Below are 21,929 nucleotides of genomic sequence, written 5' to 3' on the forward strand. Positions count from 1 at the left end.
ATGAATAATAATGCAAAAATTACGTTTATAAACATCAATAAATTGTGTGTAAATGGCACGATTACATAGGTAAGTCGGGTTACCCGAACCCCCTAATTATGATGAAATGTTCAATTAAATCTTAAATACAATGACTGACGACGTTACAGTCTTTAAAAGTGTTGACAGTAGAAGTCAACATTGTGTGTACCTAATATTATGAGACCTTAGGTAGTGTCTTAGACACTTCTGTTCATAACGTACCTGATTTTAATTAATACATTTTCATTAACTAGAATTAACCCATCATTATTAATTAATTGTTAAATATGTATGTGTGTTTGTTTTTTTTGTGTTTTTTTTTTTTTTACAGTTTTTAATTTAATAAACATGTATCAAAATGACACGGTCAATAATTAACAATTTATATAAAAAAAGATACAAATTCAGTTATAAATAGTTTCCCAACTGTCGTTGTAATGGAATTTCCTTTGAGTTAATTATACCTTTGGCACACCTTTTTTAATCGATTTCAAAATGTGACGTTTGAAAGGAACATGCCAAGAATCGCAGTGGAAGTTTATTTTATGCAAATGAAGGGTGCCCTTGATTTTTTTTTTTGGGGGGGGGGGTTTAAAATCGTCAATAATGTATTTGTTTAAAACAAGATTTTTACAAATAATAAACGTTTTATCTTCAATACTGATAGGTTCTTATCACAGGGTTATTTTTCACGATGTAAGTTTTATCGATTTATAACTCATACTTATTCGAGCATATCTCTAATTTATTCCCTCATATGAAACAGTTTTACTTACATGTACATTTTTTTTCATTAAGGTAGTCCGATCCTCAGGTTTATAAAATTAGCAGTTTAGTAATCATAAATACTCATAAAAGTTTCTCTGAAATTTATCCACAGTATTTCTTTAAAGTAAAAGATTAAAGTTAATCATATTATTAAGGGGAAAATGTCATATCTCCAATATTTTTATACTTCCAGGATTTTTATACTTATTGGGTATCTCGATCTTCTATTTCCGTCATCTATTCTATAACACTTAGTGTACAAGGCTCTTCCTATCATTGCAAGACACCACAAATCACTTTTCATTTCATATCATGCTAATAAACATTGGTATGTAAGGCTAGATTCAAGAAAATCGTATTTCTCTAAAACTGTATTAATTTTCATTTTCCTTTTATAGGGTACAATTTTCAACTTTTATTAGACCTTTTCTAAGACTTCCAAAAACCTTTGAATCTTATAAAGATGAATAAAATGAAAATTGTTGCATGAAAAAAATTCATTTTCAAGCTTCATTTTGATGCATTTCAAATTAAACATCAATTTTTGGGTTACTCTTCCTGGCTGAGGATGGGAGATCCTTAAATGAATCGGATATTCAGAATAATAACACAACTAACATTTTGATAAAATAAGTTTATGTGTCATAGGCAATCTTTAAATAATTTTTTATTGGTCCTCTTCCGATCGATTGACTAAAATGGCCCAACTCAAAACTTTTTTTACATTCCATGACACACTAGTTTTTTTTCTTTATTTTAATTCCTCTTATCCCGTCAATAAATATGTACCCGGTATATTTTGGAAAAATTCCTCTTACTTACCGACCAAATTATTTTACCCCGAGTCAGTAAGGGGCAAGCAAAAGATGGACTTAAAACAAAAGGGATTGTAAGCATACTATCCTTTCGCCAAAATTAAATGAAGCGACACTGGAATGCAGTCCATAGATAAATCAATACACATGAATAGGTGGCAGTCTTTTAAATTATACAGTGAAAGATAAACACTACCAATAAAAAGGCATGTTCCCCAAGCTCGATGGAAATTTAAATAGGTCAACGGGTATATATATACAAACGATGTCATATTCTAAAAATAAAGCCTGGCATAAAAATCACTTTTAAATTTTACAGGAAAGTCCGACACCAGAGACATGGTTACCCTAGAAGTGACAACAGGCTTATTTTTTGTAGGAGCCTTTTTAATTCCACATGGTAAGTCAGAAGGGGTGTACTGAGCAGAAAATGTCTATTAAATAACGAATTCATTAATACTTTTATTCGGTGAATGTCCGTTGTAACTGTTAAATGATTCGTATTTGGGGCGTGTTAAGTTGAAGGACGGATGAAACAAACCAAAAATAGATGTGTGAATTGTTTTATTAATATGTGAATATATTTTTGACCTATTTAATTTTAAATTAAATGAATATAAATATCTAAAAAAAATAAAGAGATTTTTTATCTCTCTAATCTATGATACAAGTGTTCAATATTTCACCTATTCATAGTCATCGTTATCAGTCTATTCCCTTTTTTCACCTTAAATCGCCTTATTGTGAAACTTTTAAATAGAAACTAAAAGTGTATGCGGTTAAACTTATTCGTTTCCATTATATAGCATTAGTTGTTATTTTGATTTTTAGCTCACCTGAGCCGAAGGCTCAAGTGGGCTTTTCTGATCACATTTTGTCCGTCGTCCGTCCATCTGTCTGTCTTTCTGTAAACTTTTCACATTTTCGACTTCTTCAAATTGGTACAAAGCATCCCTGGGTAAAGAGGAATTGAAATCATTAAAATAAAGTGCCAAATTCCCTCATAAGGGTAATTAATCAAGAAAAGACAAAAATAGGGTGGGGTCATTCAAAAATCTTCTTCTCAAGAACCACTGGGTCAGAAAAGCTGAAACTTATGTGGAAGCATTCTAGGGTAATGTAGATTTTAAATTGTTCAAATCATGACCCCCAGAGGAAGGGCGGGGCCACAATGGGGAATCAAAGTTTTACATAGAAATATATAGGATCAATCTTTGAAAATCTTCTTCTCAAGAACCACTGGGTCAGAAAAGCTGAAACTTATGTGGAAGCATTCTAGGGTAATGTAGATTTTAAATTGTTCAAATCATGACCCCCAGAGGAAGGGCGGGGCCACAATGGGGAATCAAAGTTTTACATAGAAATATATAGGATCAATCTTTGAAAATCTTCTTCTCAAGAACCACTGAGCCAGAAAAGCTGAAACTTATGTGGAAACATCCTGGTATAGGGTAGATTTTACATTGTTCAAAACATGACCCCCCCCCATCCCCCGGGGAAGGGCGGGGCCACAATGGGGAATCAAAGTTTTACATAGAAATATATAGGAACAATCTTTGAAAATCTTTCTCTCAAGAACTATTGGGCCAGAAAAGCTGAAACTTATGTGGAAGCATCCTGGGGTAGCGTAGAGTCTAAATTGTAAAAATCATGACCCCCGGGGAAGGGCGGGGCCACAATTGGGAATAAAATTTTTACATAAAAATATATAGAAAAAATAATTGAAGATCTTCTTCTCAAGAACCACTGGGCCGGAAAAGCTGAAACTTATGTGGAAGCATCCTGGTATAGTGTAAATTCCCAATTGTTCAAATGATGACCCCCGGGAGAAGGGTGGGGCCAAAATGGGGAATCAAAGTTTTACATAGAAATATATTGGAAAAATCTTTGAAAATCTTCTTCTCAAGAACCACTGGGCCAGAAAAGCTGAAACTTATGTGCACATGGAAGGATCCTGGGGTAGTGTAGATTTCAAAATGTCTAAATTATGATCAGTGGGGTAGGGTGGGGATGCATTATGTATTAGTAGTGGGAATTCTGGTAAAGAACAGACTGGTCAAAGCGGTGAGCGATGTGGCCCATGGGCCTCTAGTTTAATGTAAGTTGCTTGTATCATCTGTCAGTATTCCTTTCTTCCATCGATATATATGCGCCAACAAATATCAAGGTGCATCTTGAATAATGATATTCAGAAAGAAGATAATTTTTTTTTCAATTAATGTTCATTTTAATAAAACTCTTTTCATTACCTTACGAACTTTTCTCTCCTTTCAAGGAATATCTGGAACAATTATTAATTCTGATGCACTATCTGAAGGGAATTGTCACTCGGAGGAATTGAGAATTTCGATTTCGTTGGAATGTGACATTATAAACATCGTTTTCAGCATACTTTCATATATTATAGCAGACTGTAGGCTCATAAATGACGAGCTACGTTGTCAAACCGGGAATTTAGTGAATTATTCTCACAACACCAGTGGGATTCTAACCATAACAACTCCATTTAACCACACTATACATGCAGGAAAAATACTGTGGGTGAATACTACATGTTCTAACAGCAGCGATGTGCAGCAAAATATTCTTCTTAAGCCTTGTCGTAAGTCAACTAACTTCTATTGATTTGTTTTTGTTATGAATGCATTTTGTTATTTTTTACGATACACAAAGTCGTCGCAAACTGCGGTCAAATCCCATTCTGGCCGTTACTCATAAAAATAGTGACCAATGCGAGTGAAGCATAGTCGGAAAATGAACTTTGACGCGACTTTTCAATACCCAATCGTAGTTAACGAAATAAAGTGTATGTTTGTTAGCTGATGATGTCAGTTGTTGATTTCAATAGCGATGGAAACAAATATCGTTATTGCCTACTCATAAGGTCACAGCACATTCAAAATTATGACAATTTATGTGATCAAGCAGCACGGATAGGAGATATAGCTCTAAGTGGATGCCAAACCGTGGCTTGAGAGACAATGTCATGTAGTAACAAAACATAGTAACTTTGTTTTATGATACACTAAATAGTTCTCTCACTGGTTAAATATTTCGAATTCTTTACCTATTCTTTTTTTAAATCATAAAGATTCAAATCTTTTGATTTATATTAATGTCATACAAAGATGATTTTATATATCTATTTAATAAAAGATACCACAGAGTCTGACATATCTGTTTCACATTTGGATATTTTACTCGAAAAAAGACATTAATAGTGATCTAACAACCAAGCTTTATGATAAACTTAATGGCCAACTTTAGAATCGTCAACTTCCCTTACCCATGCAACAATATACCTTTACGTGGAGGTTATATATCTCAGTTGATTCGATACGCTAGAGCATGCTTTACGAATGAACAATGTCTTAAACAAGGTAATTAAATTACTGACAAACAAGTTGATGAAACAAGAATATCAGCAGTTATCATTTCGTAAGTTCTATGGTGGATACAAAGACAGCAAATACAATTTATGATTGAGTCAAATGCTGACTAACATTTTTCATACTAATTGTTAGCCATTATTTGAACACTGAATTGACACTGAATTTCTCATAGAAAAAGGGACATGTGTTAAATACATGTACGATAGAAATGTCTGGAATAATTTTGTAAACACTTTGATCAAAAGATATAGTTATTATAAGGAACAAGGCACCATATCTGAGTAGTCTTTTTGCGCCATACTAATCATGCAATCATTCTTAGGTCTTAGAAAAAAAAAACTTTTCAGTCCCCGTTGGAATTTGTGTCAAAGAAGAGAGAGTTATAGCAAAAACCCCCAAATGAAAACAATAAAAGCCAAAATAATACACTACAAGATATCGAAACCTACTCCGAACTTCAAAAAGGGGGTGGGGGGTATTAAATATGTTTTACTCGTATAGCTGAAAAAAAAATAGCACACCGGTTCCTTCGAGTTTGTGTCATTGCTTAGTTAAAAAGTAATCAAGCATTCTTAAATACATTAACCTCAATAGCAAAAGGTTTAATCCGTGACGCTCTTCCTAAGTTGCAGAGCCGATGTTTGTTAACTACCCCTAGCGTAGAAAAACACAGAGAATTCTATTTTGTTACATGTAGTTAACATGTTTTTTACAAAAAAAGTTAATAGTTTATTCTACGAGGGAGCTTTTAGACACATGCAAAAAGAAGTTGATTTATAATATGCACTTTAACTAATTCTTTGAACACACAATACCTATTGATAAACACGAATAAAGTGCGCGTGTGTGCCTTCATCAATGAAAATATTCGTTGCAATGTTTACAAGCCTAAATACATTTCTTTTTTCAGTTTCTGGGTTTCAAACAATGGCGTACTATAACAAGACGCACTTTACTATTTCCTGTGAGCATACGTCCTTCAATTTTTCCCTGACGGGTATACGCCTTGTTAACGACAACGAATTGGCACATTGCAGGTGGAATAAAACGAACAAATGTCATGCCACTTATGGAGATGTTAAAGGTATACATATTTATATTCTCCTCTGTATTCAGAGGACTCCTTAGCAAAATCCTTACAAAAGGTCTTGTTTTCTTAAAGAGCGACAGAGTAAGGAGTTCACATGTATCCTTGGGTTGCAAATTCGAATGTTGTCAGTGAAGACAGAAGGTTAACAAAGGTTTTACAGTTTAAGCAGAAAAAGTATCATCCCTGATTTTTGTCCAGTGCTGCAGATTTCCTTATTATGTACTATCCACACTTTGCGGAATTCGGGAGTTAATGTTATGTTAATACCCAAAAGAGTTTTAGCTTACCTGGATTGTAAATGCCCAGTAGTATCTCGTTTTAAGATCACCTAAGCCAACGACTCAAATAAGCTTTTCAGATCAAATTTTGTCCATCTTCCGTCCGTCTGTAAATTTTTCACATTTTCGACTTCTTTTAAAGAGCCACAGGGCCAATTTTATCCAGACCTGGTACAAAGCATCCTTACATGTAGGTGAAGGGAGTTTAATTTTTAAAAAATGAATGCCCAGGTTCCCTTTCAAATGGAGTTTATCAAAAAAAAGACAAAATAGGATGTGTCATTAAAAATACCTTCTCAAGAACTACTGGGCTAGAATTTTGAATCTTATGTGGAAGTATCTTAGGTTAGTGTAGATTCTTAATTGTGCAATAGAAAATACTAGTTTTACATCGAAATATATAGAAAAAATCTTTAAAAATCTACTTCTCAAAAGCCATTAGGCCAGAAAAGCTAAAACGTTTGTTGAAGCATCCTTCGGTAGTGTAGATTCTTAATTGCTCAAATAATGACCCACGGGGATAGGGCGGGGCAGCAATAGGAAATCCAAGTTTTAACATTGAAATATATAGCAAAATCTTTAAAAATTTTCTGTTCAAGAACTACTGGGCCAGAAAAAGCATCCTGGGTTAGTGTAGATTCCAAATTTTACAATCCATGACCCCTGTAGCTGGGGATAGGACGGGGCCACAACAAATCCGTTTTGCTTTTATTGAATTTGACAAATCTTCTCAAGAAATACTGGGCCAGAGAAGCTGAAACTTAAGTGGAAGCAACCTTGGGTAGTCTAGATTCTAAATTGTCCTAATCAAGACCCCTTGGGGTAGGGTGGGGTCACAATAGGAATTACGGTGGAGGGGGTCTGGTAAGAATAGCAATGGCCAAATTGATTCGGGTGACCGATTTGTCCATGGGCCTCTTTGTTATCATCCAAAGTAATCACTACTGATTCATACAAATGGAAAATCGAAAGATTAAATTTTAAAAGTCGTATGTTGTTGTATTTTCCATTTATGGTACATAGCGCGCATAACTGAAGTTGTAAGTTTTTTAACTTTGGAAATATGCTTGGCACTCGTGTACATCGAGGAAGGAATGTTCTTTATCGTGCCAACACTTACTGTTCTTAAAATCACTTCTTTTGCCAAGAACGTAACGAAGGGCGTCTTCTAAACATAAGGTCTTAACTTCGACGCAATGCTTTGAATGACGTACGAAGTCAGGCCTCTCCATTACTTTGCAAATGCTGTAACTGGACTACCGTGACTGAATGTTCAATAATAAATCAAAGAGCTTATTCCTCATTGGGTTAAAAATCGTAATCAAATACAGTCAAGTATGGAGAATATACATGCAAGCCTTGCACAGCGATTGATTTTTTAAAAGGCATATCCATTGCAATTGGTAAGGGGGAATAATTTGGCAAATTTTTCAATGCAGCGTTGTGGAAAATTCATAACTGGTTTTTGTATATAACAGAACAAGGCTGGAACTAGGGTTGTATCAATATTCAAGAATAATATCGAAAAATTAACTCCCAATACGTATCGGACAGACAGTTTTTTCTAATTCTGTTAAAAAGATGGGAAATTCAATCACCAAAGAATATATATATATATATATATATATATATATTTTTTTTTAAATTAAAACTTTCAATAATTACATAATTTATAAGGATATAACAGTTTTTATAATTATTTCAAAATACAAAGATAATTTTATTTGAACGTTTATTGTACTGTCATTAAAGGTTTAAATTGAAGTGTTATTTGTAAGAACTTTAAAATGGGTTATAAAACACTTAATTGTTATGAAATTCATGCATTAAAATGATTTGGAAGCCTTTTCTGATGGACTTGTTTTAGAATCCAATATCTCGCATATCGCTTTAAAAAAATATTGTTTTGCATTGTATCGAAATTATTGGCTCAATACACAGGCCTATTCACAGTCATTTAAAGTTTGAATTTGAAATGTAATTTGTTATGACAGCGAGGCAAATATTTGAAAATTGGATTTTATAACAATCAGTTTTTATAAAATTGATGCATTAAATGAATTATAGGACTTTTTTTGATAGACTTGTTAAAGAATCTAATATATCGGATATCGCATTATAAAATACCGTATCGTATTGATTTTTTTGTCTCAACACAGCCCTAGTTGTAACTGTATAGGGTCCTGGACGACTTAATTGCATCGTAAGCAATTTGAATGTCTCTTTTAAAAAAGAAAAGAACTACATTTTCTTGTATCTAAAAGAACATGAATATTTTAAGAACATAATAACAGCGGCATTCTTCGTAATTTTACGTCAAAGACAGGTGAAAAAAGCTTTTTGTTAATTATTTACGTTAAATCGGGTATGTTAAATTTGTTTAGTCTGTACAGATTTGAGTACGGACTGACAATACTAGAACTTCTTATACAGTTTTACTTTGATTTTTTTTAGTATAATTTTTATATTTTTTTCTTTGAATATTACCCAATTTCTTCCTAATGAAAATTGCAGTAGTGGCTGAATGAAGTTTTTTAAGTATGAAGTATTCTAAAAAGCGCTAGTGAAATTGAATGAGAAATGATGACTTATTATTTCGTATAGCTCTTGACAATGGTATGAAGTATACTTCTCCATATACCCCGGGAATGAACTTTACATGTAAATTCGACGGGCTGTCAGTGGAAATTGTTCCTCAACTACAATCAACAATAAACACGACGCCTAGCACCACCAGAACACCCTGTACGACATGGTTTACATTCGTAATTTGAATAAATGATTCTTTTTAGATTATTAGAAATACATTCTGAACGAATCGTAACAATTGTGAATGGGGAAGAGCTGAAATGTAATAATGAAACTGAGCAATTGAACAAAATAACACGAAAATAATTTTTATCGATGCAAAAAGTAAATACAAAAAGAATATTTTCTTGTATTTGCAGCGAGTTCAACTTCATCACAGAGCCAAGAGAACGGATCCACGGCCCAAGATAACGGACAAACTAAAGTGACCAGTCCCTCTTTGATGATCCTTATTTTGTGTATCTTGTATTTTCTTCAAAGAGATGTATTCATTTGAAAATTGACCGATCAAAAAGATGGAGTTTTATACATCCCTCGTGATGTGTACGCCTAATGAATCCTCAGCTTGGGGTTTCAGTCATATCCTTCCGAAATGATTTGTGATGATAATCGTGGAATCATTGTGCTCTCGAACCCTTTTCAGTTGATTCAAGAGGTAAGCTGAGTAAGAAGAGGGGCAATCTGAATATGCAAGATTTCTCTTAGAGAAGCTGATGTGAACCTTGCCCGGAGAGAAGCGTCAATTCATCAGCTGATTATGGAGCATCAATATTACATGGAATTGATCGTGCCGTTCACTTGTAGCACCGATTTTGATTATACACTCTTTTCAAATAAAGATAATCTCTCTGGATTTATTTTTTTTTTAAATTTATTATGAGGTACGCTTATCCCTCGCGTGATGCAAATTACATAGTAAAGTCTTAGGACATATTTTCACGATGATTACTAAACTATTGTACATATTGCAAAGAGATAAATATTAGCAAGAAGAAATTTAGTAAAAATAGATATAAGATTATTCAATTTGTATGAGTTTTCTATTTGATAACGCTTTGAAAGTTGATTTCTTTTCTGTTCTTAATATTTCAACCGGCCTGCAAATTTCGCCAAGCGAAAGATCATGAGCTTACGTCAGTAGTTTGGGACTAATGCAATTTATATGTTTTTTTTATCTATTAGGCTTCATGAAACCAAAATTCACAATTTTAATGCACATTGTGAAAAAAAATTAAGGAACCAGTTTTTTTGTTTTGTTTGTTGTGTCTAGGATAATAACGATCGTTGAAAACGAGGGATAATTTATGAATTACTAACTTTGCCGTTTTCTTTTATTTGCTTTTCCGTCATATGTATTTGGAATTTATAATATTCCTCACATTGTTTGATTAACTATTATGATTAACAGTAAAGAAATGTGTATCCGATAAGCATCCTACATACCCCACTCCTTTTAGGTTAGACCTGGGCCTCAAATGCACTTAAGCAAAATATTTGTTCTTTTCTTTGGTTTTAGATACATGATATAATATTAGTTATCCAGGTTCAATCAAGGGTGTACGGAGATTTAAAATCCCCGTACACCCTTGATTGGACCTGGATAACGAATTTATTTCCTTTGTACCAATAAAAAAAGCTTCGTAAACATCAGTGTGTCTCAATCTATCGATTAGATAACTACGTACTGAGAATGTATGCATTGTGACGTCACGTTTTATTTACACCCGGCTCAAGTCGGGTGCACGAATATTTACACCCGACTTTGTAACCAATCAAAGCTCGTGTTACAAGCTAGGTAGGAAATAAACAACATCACACCACTGTTTTGATCTCGTCCCTGGTATCAGCCCTCGGGTGGTCTCGGCCCGCGCCCTCCGGGCTTGGGCGGATACCAACCGCTCGAGCTGATACCAGGGCCGAGATCATAAGAGCAGTGTGATATTCTATATATCAAAGACGCGTGACATCTGATCTGTGTTTACACGGTAGACATACATCGATAATTGATTTACTGACCAGATATACTGTGTATCCTTCAATTATAGATGTTCTATTTATCTCATACAACTTTAGTTTGAAAACTGAGACTTCCCCTGCAAAACTGCATGAATGATTGCCAATTCAAATTGATGACGTATAACTTGATGACGTAGCACCGTTGATGTTGAAAGAAAGTAGATCGTGTTCATAAGTTATTTTCCATCTGCGTCTTTGAAAACGTATGAGACAATTGCTGGATCTAAATTACATCAAACGAACTTCTGACTGAAAGTTGTGGGATCGTAAAAATTAACTCTTTGTACGGTGGCAGTACAAAACGTGCTAGGCAAGACTTTGTAGATTCATTGTTGATCCATGGTAAGTTAAAGTTACACCTACATTACATGTACTAGGTAGGCTTAAGTTGAATAATATAAGAAAGCATGATTGAAGATGTTAAGGAATCTCATAACAACAATTTAACTGCTAGTCTTTACCTTTTCCGAAAACGATTTAAAGGGGGGGGGTGTAACATCTGTCAGATCTATACAGGTTCTTGATAAAATAAGACACTTCTTTGACATATACTAGTCTTTTTCTTGCTTTTATCGATATTACTGCTCTTTGTCATGCATTTTATAAGGGCAATAATTTTCACAAATAAAAGTTTCAATAAAATAAAATCTTGAAAAGAAGGATCGTGTCAAAACCGGCTATTGATAAAGCATCTACCCGTTGATAAAGCATAAGTTTATCCAAAGGCCTGTATCACCCACACGTTTGAGATAAAATTTATAATTCGACAATAAAAAAATTTCAACAACAATAAAATTATCAAAAATTCAGGTTTATTCTAGTCAACACAATGAAAAAGTGTAAAAAAAAAATCAAATTAAACATGATTTTGATATATCATGTGAGCAATATTATAATATCTAATTGCTGAGCTTATCTAACACTTATACCAGTTGTACACACTGTACCGTTTGATGTTTTACAGTTCAAGGAATTCATTCATGTGGTACGGAGGTTTGCGAGTAATTACAAACCCGCCTTGTGGAAGCCAGTCTTAATAAATTCTTCTGTTTTGCCCATTTCTGTATGGGTGTCAATAATCTATTGGGTGTAAATTGGCTTAAGTTTAGAGTGGACGACGTACGTGCGCAAATCTACCGCTTCAAAATCACCATCGTTTTTTCCTGCTCTATACAATTGATCACATGATCCCAGTACCATAAATGGATCGAGGTCTTTTAGAAGATTCTTTGTAATCGTAATTTACTGATTTATCAAACTGTTTTAATCGGTCAGTGCACGCTGCTAGTACATATATGTGCTTAATATTGGTTTCCGTTAATAAATTAATCATTGCTTGTGTACGATGGGCCTTGTAAACATCAAATATCGCAATTGCCGTCTGATTTAAGCGGTCAAGGGGTAAAGTCTCTCAAACCTCCGTAACATAGGGAATAAAGATTTTTTCAACATTGTGAAGCAACATATCTTCAAAATATTTCAATCATCACTAGCGACATTTTCCTTAATCAATCAGACTTACAGAATAAAGAATGTAAACAAGAGACATCTTAAAAGATGGTTTCAGCAATTTTGGGCGGGTGATTGGTGTCTGAATGATTAGTAGAGGACAAAAAGACCGAAAGACAGAAGATCGGACAATGTACGGACACGTTCAATGGTGTCTGACGTTGTCAAAAGAGGCGGACGTATAGAGTGACATGTGAATTTTTAAGTTTTTCTTATGCTGCTGTTCAAAAAAAAAATTTACAGAGGGCTTAATTATGAAAAGAGTAAGTGTATAATGGTACCAAGAATTCTTAAAGAAAGTGGAATTGGTGAAAGTGTTTGCGAATCACAAAAAAAAAAATAATGAAATAAAGGGGAAACACTTAAAAGTATGACGGTGTGTATCCGTCATATGACGTTATATTTAGGTGCGGCGACTACCATAAACGCGCATTGTTTAAAATCCGATATTTTGAAAAGAATACATCATATTCTTTTGAATTTTTCAGGTCTGATTTGAAATAAATTAAGCGTCGATCATGTATAATTTTCTTGCTTTACGTCGATTTATAGCAATTTTATCAAAGTTGTGACATTACTTTTGGATCAACCCTCGTACGTCAGGAGATGCTGTGAAATAAGTAATAATCTATCGCTCAAATTTGACTCTCTTTCGCTGAAAATATTGAGGCAAACCATTTTCCCTAGGTAGAACATACCAAACATATTTTTTTTAAAAAAATGACCCGTTCCTTCGCCTCTCCCCACACAACTCGTTAGTAAAAGAGGGGGGGGTTCAGCCAGAAAAAAAATTTACCTTAAAAAAACTACACAACCAAATAAAAAAAAATATGGGGGGTGTCGAAACTCGAATCCAATTTCGCTGTTGGGGAGGGGGTAGGTTTAGTCTTCTTCAGTTTCTAATTTTCCTTATCAAACATAATGCACTGTCTCATTCTTTTGGCCTACAGTGCACAAATTTGACTATGCTGCAACAAAAAGTGTGTATGTGTGTGTGGAGGGGGAGGGGCTTCAATGTAAACCCATTTCCCATTCCAACCCCCGTTGCTACTTGCGTGCGACTGTAATGGCCAATATTTTCTTTAAAAGAAGAATTAGTTGTGTTTGTTTATTTAAACAATAAAATGTTTTCTTTGTTATTACTGGAATTAACGGAAGCAGCTGTTGCAGAAAAATATGTAATTTTTTCTGCAATAGCTGCGACCGTTAATTCCAGTAATAACAAACAAAGAAAGACATTTTATTGTTTATGTTTATATCTGTTTAAATAATTATCTAAAGTAAGATAAAAAAGATTTATTTAAATATTGTATTCATGATGCGAACTTCTTTATACGTTTCATTAATGGAACGGACACTGAATAAGAAATCTGTACAGGCGACATACCGACTGTAGTTCATGCAGTAATTAACGCAATGGGTTTTCTTAAGATATAAAGGAGAAAAAATTCAGCAGATGTAAATATTAATTACTTACCGTAGAGTCATGTTAGGATTATGATATAAAGTCTTATCTCGATTTCGACGGAACTTTAAGAAATAAATGTCTAAGAAATAAATGTCGAGATATACGGGGTATTTTGATACATGTATTGTTTAAGAGTTGAAGATCTCAACGCAAATTAAAGTGTGACTTTTTTATTTCACATCATGAATTCAATAGTCAGTGATATATATTTTACGCTCATTCAAGTTTTTAAAGATTTCAAACATTTTCATAACTTTTGATGATTGATTGTATACTGTTTAACGTCCCTCTCCAGAATATTTTACTGATATGGAGACGTCACCATTGCAGGTGAAGGGCTGCAAATTTAGGCCTTTGCTCGGCACTTATGGCCTTTGAGCAGGGAGGGATCTTTATCGTGCCACACCTCCTGTGACACGGGGCCTCGGTTTATACTGTCTCATCCGAAGAACCGCCCCATTTAGTCGCCTTTTACGACAAGCAAGGGGGTACTGAGGACCTATTCTAACCCGGATCCCCACGGGGCTCTTAACTTTTGAAATTACACCCATAACAATTTGTCAAATACTTATTGCTCTATCATTGATCGTTTTAATCGCTGATCCAGAGCTAGCATTGTGCATGTCTAATGCCCCGTATCAAGTTAAATACTTAAACCAAATGATGAATAAATTTACGTACTAAATTGTAATAATATCATATACTTATTAAAAAATGTCCGCACCAAGTTTCAAATTATTATTACACTTTGAAATTCAATTATTTCTTGTTTACAAAATGCAGTCAACAAAATTTACTTCCGTGTGTACAATACAGCGAATTTGATATCGTTTTCTGAGCATTGTGACGTCAAAAGATAAGGGCCTTATTCTCATGACAACAGTCAAATTTTTCCACACTTACTAATTAACTTTGTGAGAAGTAATGCATGTCTCTCCCATCTTCAGTGGTGTAACATAATAATAAATGTGATAAACTTAACCCCGATTGTTAATTGTCATTTATGTTTAACTCCAACCGACAGGTCGGGGATGGCCGTGGGTGCCCAAGACAGGTGCCCCCAGATTTGCAGGTCTGTCGCTGGTTATTGCTGCCCTGCAGCTCCAGAACAATGTGTTCTGGAACAACACAGCGTGTTGTGGCATAAGTGAGATGCAACAATGGATGCATCCAACTCATGGTAACGATGATGTAGCATGACACTGAGGCTATGCACATGCATCGTCTGCCACCTGTTCTTTATCGGATGCTTGTAGCATACAACACCATACTTGTTGTTGCTGTTTCTAGCCCCCGTCCAGATGCGACACTGACCATTCAATCCAGGGGCAGAGCCCGAGTTTACCTTGAGAACATACTTAGTAAAAAAGGCATTCATAGTTAATCTTCGAGAAATGAAGTCAAAGTTAGCAGACGAAAGTCGGAAAACTCCTAGACCGAGGCCAAAACTAACGTCAAACATATCACGCTGCATCTCATTTGCATAAATTAGGTCAAACAGTTAATGTAAAGGAAACAGCCCCCCCCCCTTTTCATATTTTTCTTCCAAATATTTTTCAAAATCAGAATTAAAAAAAAAATATTGTCATAATTTATCAATATTAATCCCATAGTATACAAAAATGGCCGTAAAGTTGATTATCGTGAGTTTTGACATTTGACCTGATAGGAGACGGACTACCAATTATTTTGCTGTACATTCCTTTTTAATATAAAAAATCATTTTTAAAAATTCAAACCTCAACTCACCTGAAATTTGGCACACAGCTAGATCAATCCAAGGCCAAAAATATTCTTAAATCTCAGAAAATTCCGTAGTCCACAAACCTTGCTATTGCACCGCAATTAACCCCTACCCTGCATATTTCCATTTCCCTTTGAGAAACAGGTAAACTATGGTCTCTTTACACCCTTCCTACTACGCACTTAATAGCAAAATTCCCATTATTCTTAACTTTATATTTTTTTCAGACACTCTCCTTTCCATCTATGCCCTAAAATAACCCCATTCCAACCAATATATACCCCCAAGAAAAAACCTTGTCCACTATTTTTAAACTGGTACTAATTGCGTGGTCAATAAAATAGGGGTAAAATTAGTATCCTGTAACCTAACAAAATAAACAGGGAGAACAACTTTCCAGAGGCTATCCAAGTCCAACTTGCCCTTCATTAATAAACATATTTTGTTTCTGTAATGATGGTTTTCACTAAGAGCAAGGAATTAATTAGGTGTAGTTTTTTGAAAATATAGGCATTTTAAGAAGAATTTTTCTCAATTAATATTTTTTCCGAGTATTTAATTATCAAGTGATTATTTCTATCTTTTGATCAATGAAAAATTTATAAACTGTAAAAGTTTTAACTTTATACCTCACAAAGTTTTGGGGCTTTTGTAAAAATGAATTTTTAAACATGTTTACCTTTGACGAAACCTTAAGGATTGTGGCTATTACCACAGATCTTTATATTGGAACGCGTTTTGACAAGGATATTTTAGAAAACTTTTTTTCCTGGCTTGTAAATGGAACAACGGAAATTGCCTTTCTGGTTGCTCATTCTGTTTCCGCACCTGCTAGAGGGCAAATGTGCTTTGCGTCTAATGTTATCGGCAGAAATTGGACACCTTCCACAATATACTGCAATGGTGTCTGATCGTCCAACGCTTCTTTTTGGCTGGTTATTTATTGCGTATTCGACCTCTGTAAGACATTTTACCAAGTTTGATCCGCTAGGTTTTGTAACTTTCTGGAAATGCAGTTTTCTTTTGAGCAAGGCATTACTACGCTCTATCTTTCCATGGCTTTGAGGATGATATTGACTACTGTGAAGAAGTTTTACTTGTATATTGTTAGTTAGAATAATCTAACTGCCTTGCTAAGAATAAAGGAATGTCTCCCTGAAATTCGTTTCCGTTGTCACATTGTACAATGGAGGCATATCCATGCTCAAAAAATATGCTCTGGACAGATTTCAGAACACTTCTAGGACTCTTATTTGAGAGTGGCCGCACAGATATAAATCTTGACAAGCAGTCCATTGCACTTAGAATGTATGAATATACATTACCGTTATAAACCACGGATTCATTCCTCAATTTGAAGCGTTTCAAAAACCTTCGTTGATATCATACTTTGAACAGGTGCTTTATTTGTAAATTTCGCATTAAAGAAAGAATAGCTCTAGCTTCTTGATAAGATTTTTCTTACACGCGCTTCGCTTCAACCTGTAATTTTCTTCTTCATTTTGTAGTGAACACTTCTTGCCCCTGCTCCCATTGTATACTTAGCTTCCTGAAGGACTGTTCTCTTAAAATTGAAGCGTTTTAAAACTTGCTTCCCCTTATGAAGAAGAATATCTTCGTTCTCTTTTTTCTCTAGTTTCAATTTGTTTCTTATCCACCAAAAGTGGAGAATTCCTCTCCTCTGCTCCATGCAATGGCCTTTCCTTTACAGGAACATTAAATCTACCTTGCAGCAATAGTACAAATACCTCTCTTCCGAAAGAGAAAGTCCTCTTGACTTCGGAGGAACCATCTGAAACAGGATTTTATCTGATTAAAAATGATACTTTATTCTGACCCAATAATAATGGACATGAAACAATGTACCCCTTTATTAGTAGAGTGTTTGGGAAAATGTATTTGAGCATGCATACCCTAATTCATTTAATCTAAAAATAAATAATTTCTGTACTGACAGAAATTCATGCATTCAAGAACTTTATTTGATATTGATGTCTTTTACATGCTTAAAATTTTCACAGACATTAAATCTATGATATTTAGGGGAAGCATTCTTTTAAATACCTTTATGATTGAAATGCATTTGTAGTCTGAAAAGTTTCTTGAAATTAGTCTTAATGTGACTAAGCTCTAAGTAATTGATATGAAATATGAATTCTAAGTTTACTTGTATATTTTAATTACTTTTTTCTGAAGAGAAAAGTGACAATTCAGGATCTGTTGGATACACATTTTTTATCTCCTTCTTTTCAAAGCGTCTTCTTTATGAATCCTGTAAGATATTATACATTTATTGCATGATAGTGAGGGAAATCTGAAGACTTATTCAGCCAAGAAAATTCATATCATATTTCTTGGCTGAATGAGTCTTCATGTTTCCCGAATATTTATGCAATGAATTGTTTATAATACCGAAACATGCAAAACCTTTGAAATAAACATAAACTTTCAAATTCGGCACCGCTCTCAAATTCACTTTAATATTTTAGGTAAAGTTACTATAAAACCCTTTGGTCAACACATTATCATCAGTTTCGTGACGTAAACCAGGCTATTATGACGTCTGCATCTCTCTGGGGTTTTCTTTTAATGAACGATAATTAGTGCAGGAAAATGCACTAAGTATCCAAAGAGGTGGAATATGATGAAAAAAGTGCCGACGACCGGGAAATATGAAGTTTTACAGCCCAATCACGTGATGATCTAGAACCAATCAGAAAACGCCTTGTGTAGAATATTTATAATGAGTTACAAGTAACAGCTTTTTTAAAAAGCTTGCCTGACTAAATCAATCAATATCTGCAGGAGGAGTGATAAACCTTTGAGCAATACTTTTGTGGGTTTAAAACATGTCCTTACTTTACATTTTGAATACTTTGTGTAAATGAAATTTATTTAATTTACAGAAGAATCATCTTTACACTGCATACTGAAGAGTTGTTATTCTGGGGGGTGGGGGGGGGGGTGTCTGCAAGTGGAGTGATCTCCCCTTGGATGAAAAATTGAAAGCTGTATTACCGCTGTTCAGAATTGTTATTCCGTTGGGGGAGGGGGATGGGGTCTGAAAGTGGAGTGTTTTGCCATTGGATCTATTACACCTGTTATATATAATCTATGATATCTGTTATGAAATCATGCATTGTAAACAATTTAGAAGATGGATATAATTTAAAAAAAACATTTTGTCGGAGTGTATTTATCCACTGAAGTAAACAGTAGTATTGTGTGTTAATGTTTTTTTCTTAAAAAGGGGGGGTGGTGTAAAAATCATTTATTGAGAATGAAATAAGAAAATTCAATATTTAGGCCTTTTTGATAAGAAAAATCCAAAATTTTGTACTGGTTTCTTATCTATTGTGTGCATGTGAAACGGGGATACAAATATTCCATGACTTAATTGTTGAACTGCAATGTCTAACAATGGACTAGTCCATAAATAAAGTAAACAAACCGCGGGATCGGGAAAATCAGAAAAAAATTCCTCTAGTGTTACATGTCCATATACTGATATATACGATATGTTACTTAAAAGAATGAGATGGGATTTGTAGATAGAATTTCTGAAGTATTAGAAGGCGGTTAAAAAGAAAAAACTTCATTTTATTCCATAGACTATAGGTCCCTGTATAGACGTACGTTAGCACACCCATTCACACAATAGAACAATCCAAGAAAAAGGCACGAGCTTACTTTGACATTTGGCGCGAAAAGAGCGATTCACCCCTTTCGTACAATATAAATGGACTGATCCAGTAGTATCGAAATGCAGAAAAAAAGGATACACGGACATGTTGAAACGGTGAATCACATGGAATAATTGTTCCAAGCAAAAAGATAAAAGGAAGTAAACACTACAATATTTTGCATCAGCAATATCATTCTTCTTTCTGAAAACTGTTTCTTATAAAATGCTGGTAAATAATTCCAATGAAAAACAGCTTGCACAACATCTAGCTCTCTAGGTATGATCTGTTACTTTCGGAGCTTGCAAATATCAATCCTTATACAGCCTGACGCCGTGACGTCAGGCAATAATAATAATTTATAGCTTTAGGTTCTTTTAACACTTACCTCTGCTGATCAATATAAAGCGACTTCTCTTAAAAGCGCACTGCGATACTGAGGCTTATATATTCAAGCTGTTTACTAATAACTAATGATGAGTAGTAACAACTTCACTGGTTTATTCCTTTACTTTTATCTCAATGTCTTTGCAAAACAGATTGTGAAACATGATAAAACGGGTGATATTTTAACATATTGTTTTATTGCCTATCATTTTCTTATCTTTTAATATTTAAAATATGTATTGTAGTTAAATTTTGTTCTATTATTTGTAGAATATTTTAGATTCCTGTACTTAGGCATTGTATAATTAGGCTAATTGCAATGATTTCGACATGGTCTTATATATCGGGTCTGAAATATATTATGACTGTCTTCTTGAAGATAAAAATTTCTAATTCTTAACTTTGGTCTAATTGTTTATGTTTATTCATTAAACAAGTGAAAATATTGAGCTAAATATTTTTTTATAAAAACAGAAGATGGTTGCTAAGTAAATATAATTTCTTTTTGTAATTTTTTTTCGATGAGAGTAAAATTGAATAAAACAAATAAGATACAAGAATAAACAATTTGGTCCAGTGCTGGTATATGTAGACACGGGATGGAGATTGCTACCTCTAAATATTTGACCATTTGTACACAAAAGGATCAGTCTTCTTTCTTCTTTTGAATGTAGATATTCTACTTTCTACACCTAGATGTATTTTAATACTAATTTTTATTTGATACCTTCTTCATTCTAATTAAAATTTAAATTGAAATTAGTGTAATGCTTACCAACTAATGCTGTGAAACGTTAAATAACATCAACATAATCATACTTCAATTTCTGGAGGGTAAGCATGTAAATTTTATTTCGAGGATTTTTTTCCGTTTCAATATTTTACACCTCTTTAACTAACGATGTCAGTATTGCTCCAATATAAGATAGGCTTTTGATGTTATGGTAATTAATATATCACTAAAGACGAGGAGATGAACTTGTTAAGCGTTGAAAATTACTTGGAAAAATAAAAAGTTTTGGCTATGTGCTAAATAATCAACATTTATTCCATTTTAAAATGTACTGAAATTGTTAATATAGATAGTCTCTTGTTTGGCTTTTTTTCATTAATTGATTGTCTATTGAATTATTGCGAGGCTGTCGGATTCAGCGGACACTTGTTTGAAACATTTACATACATGTTTGAATTATAAGTAGGTTTGTTTAATAAAAAAAAAGTGTACATGTATTGATACAAATCCCCCCCCCCAAAAAAAAAGAAAACATAAAACAACTTTAGTTATCGTATTTTAAACTCAATAAATAAGTTCATTGTGTCTGAAAACGGAATGTGTAAGCCTTATTTTTTTTAATAACTGGGATATTTCTGTACAGCTTGTGTTGCAATGTGGTTTTGGTATTGAAATCGTTCTCAGCACTGTTAAAAAAATTATTTCAATATACAGTAGAACCTCATTTATCCGGACGCTTTGGTTCCCAGTGAACTTGTCCGGATATGTGAAGCGTCCGGATATCTGAATTACCCTTTAAACAAGACAAAATAACATTAAGACATTCCGTTCCGATGAAATGTCGTCCGGAAACTGAAGCGTCCGGATATCTGAAGGTCCTCTGTTGAAATCAATGATTAATCCATATTTTTTTTTTATTTTAAGGCAACATTATTTCAATAGTTGTTCTAAACCTATGGTTCTTATATTGAAATGCATTCTCACCCACTATTAAATAATTATTTTAATAGTGGTCGTATTTCAATAGTGGTTACTACAATGTAACTATGTTTGTTATTGAAATGCGCTTTCAACCACTATTGAAATAATTCTTTCAATAGTGGTCGTATTTCAATAGTGGTTACGAACTATGTTTGTTATTAAAATGCACTCTCAACCACTACTGATATAATTATTTCAATAGTGGTCGTTTTTAGCCGGGCTTATTGCTCAAAGAGCAATCGCCGGCTTATGTGATCCTGTTCAAGGCAGGATGTTGACCCCATAGTCGCCATTTTAAAGTTACGTGCAAAAATATAGTTCTTACTCTCAATCGCTTTTGACATAATACAAACGCTAAATAAAGCAACAAAAATAAAACGAAGATTTATCTATATTAAATAAACATTTGTAGTAATGACTTTGAAAACTTCATAAGTCAAAGAACATAGTTCATT

General features: G+C 33.8%; 1 protein-coding gene across 1 annotated transcript; it reads left to right on the plus strand.

Moving 5' to 3' along the window:
• Window positions 1-1,919: 1,919 nt before the first annotated feature.
• LOC134268170 (uncharacterized) lies at window positions 1,920-9,806 on the plus strand. Its single transcript, XM_062750365.1, has 5 exons — window positions 1,920-2,004; window positions 3,880-4,206; window positions 5,907-6,080; window positions 8,969-9,109; window positions 9,313-9,806. The coding sequence occupies exons 1-5, from the start codon at window positions 1,944-1,946 to the stop codon at window positions 9,447-9,449; spliced, it is 840 nt and encodes a 279-aa protein (XP_062606349.1). The 5' UTR covers window positions 1,920-1,943; the 3' UTR covers window positions 9,450-9,806.
• Window positions 9,807-21,929: the final 12,123 nt, after the last annotated feature.

The sequence above is a fragment of the Saccostrea cucullata genome, unplaced genomic scaffold, assembly GCF_032062105.1.
Source record: "Saccostrea cucullata isolate Sc308-1 unplaced genomic scaffold, CSIRO_AGI_Scuc_v1 ctg928, whole genome shotgun sequence".
NCBI classification, from domain to species: Eukaryota; Metazoa; Mollusca; class Bivalvia; order Ostreida; family Ostreidae; genus Saccostrea; species Saccostrea cuccullata.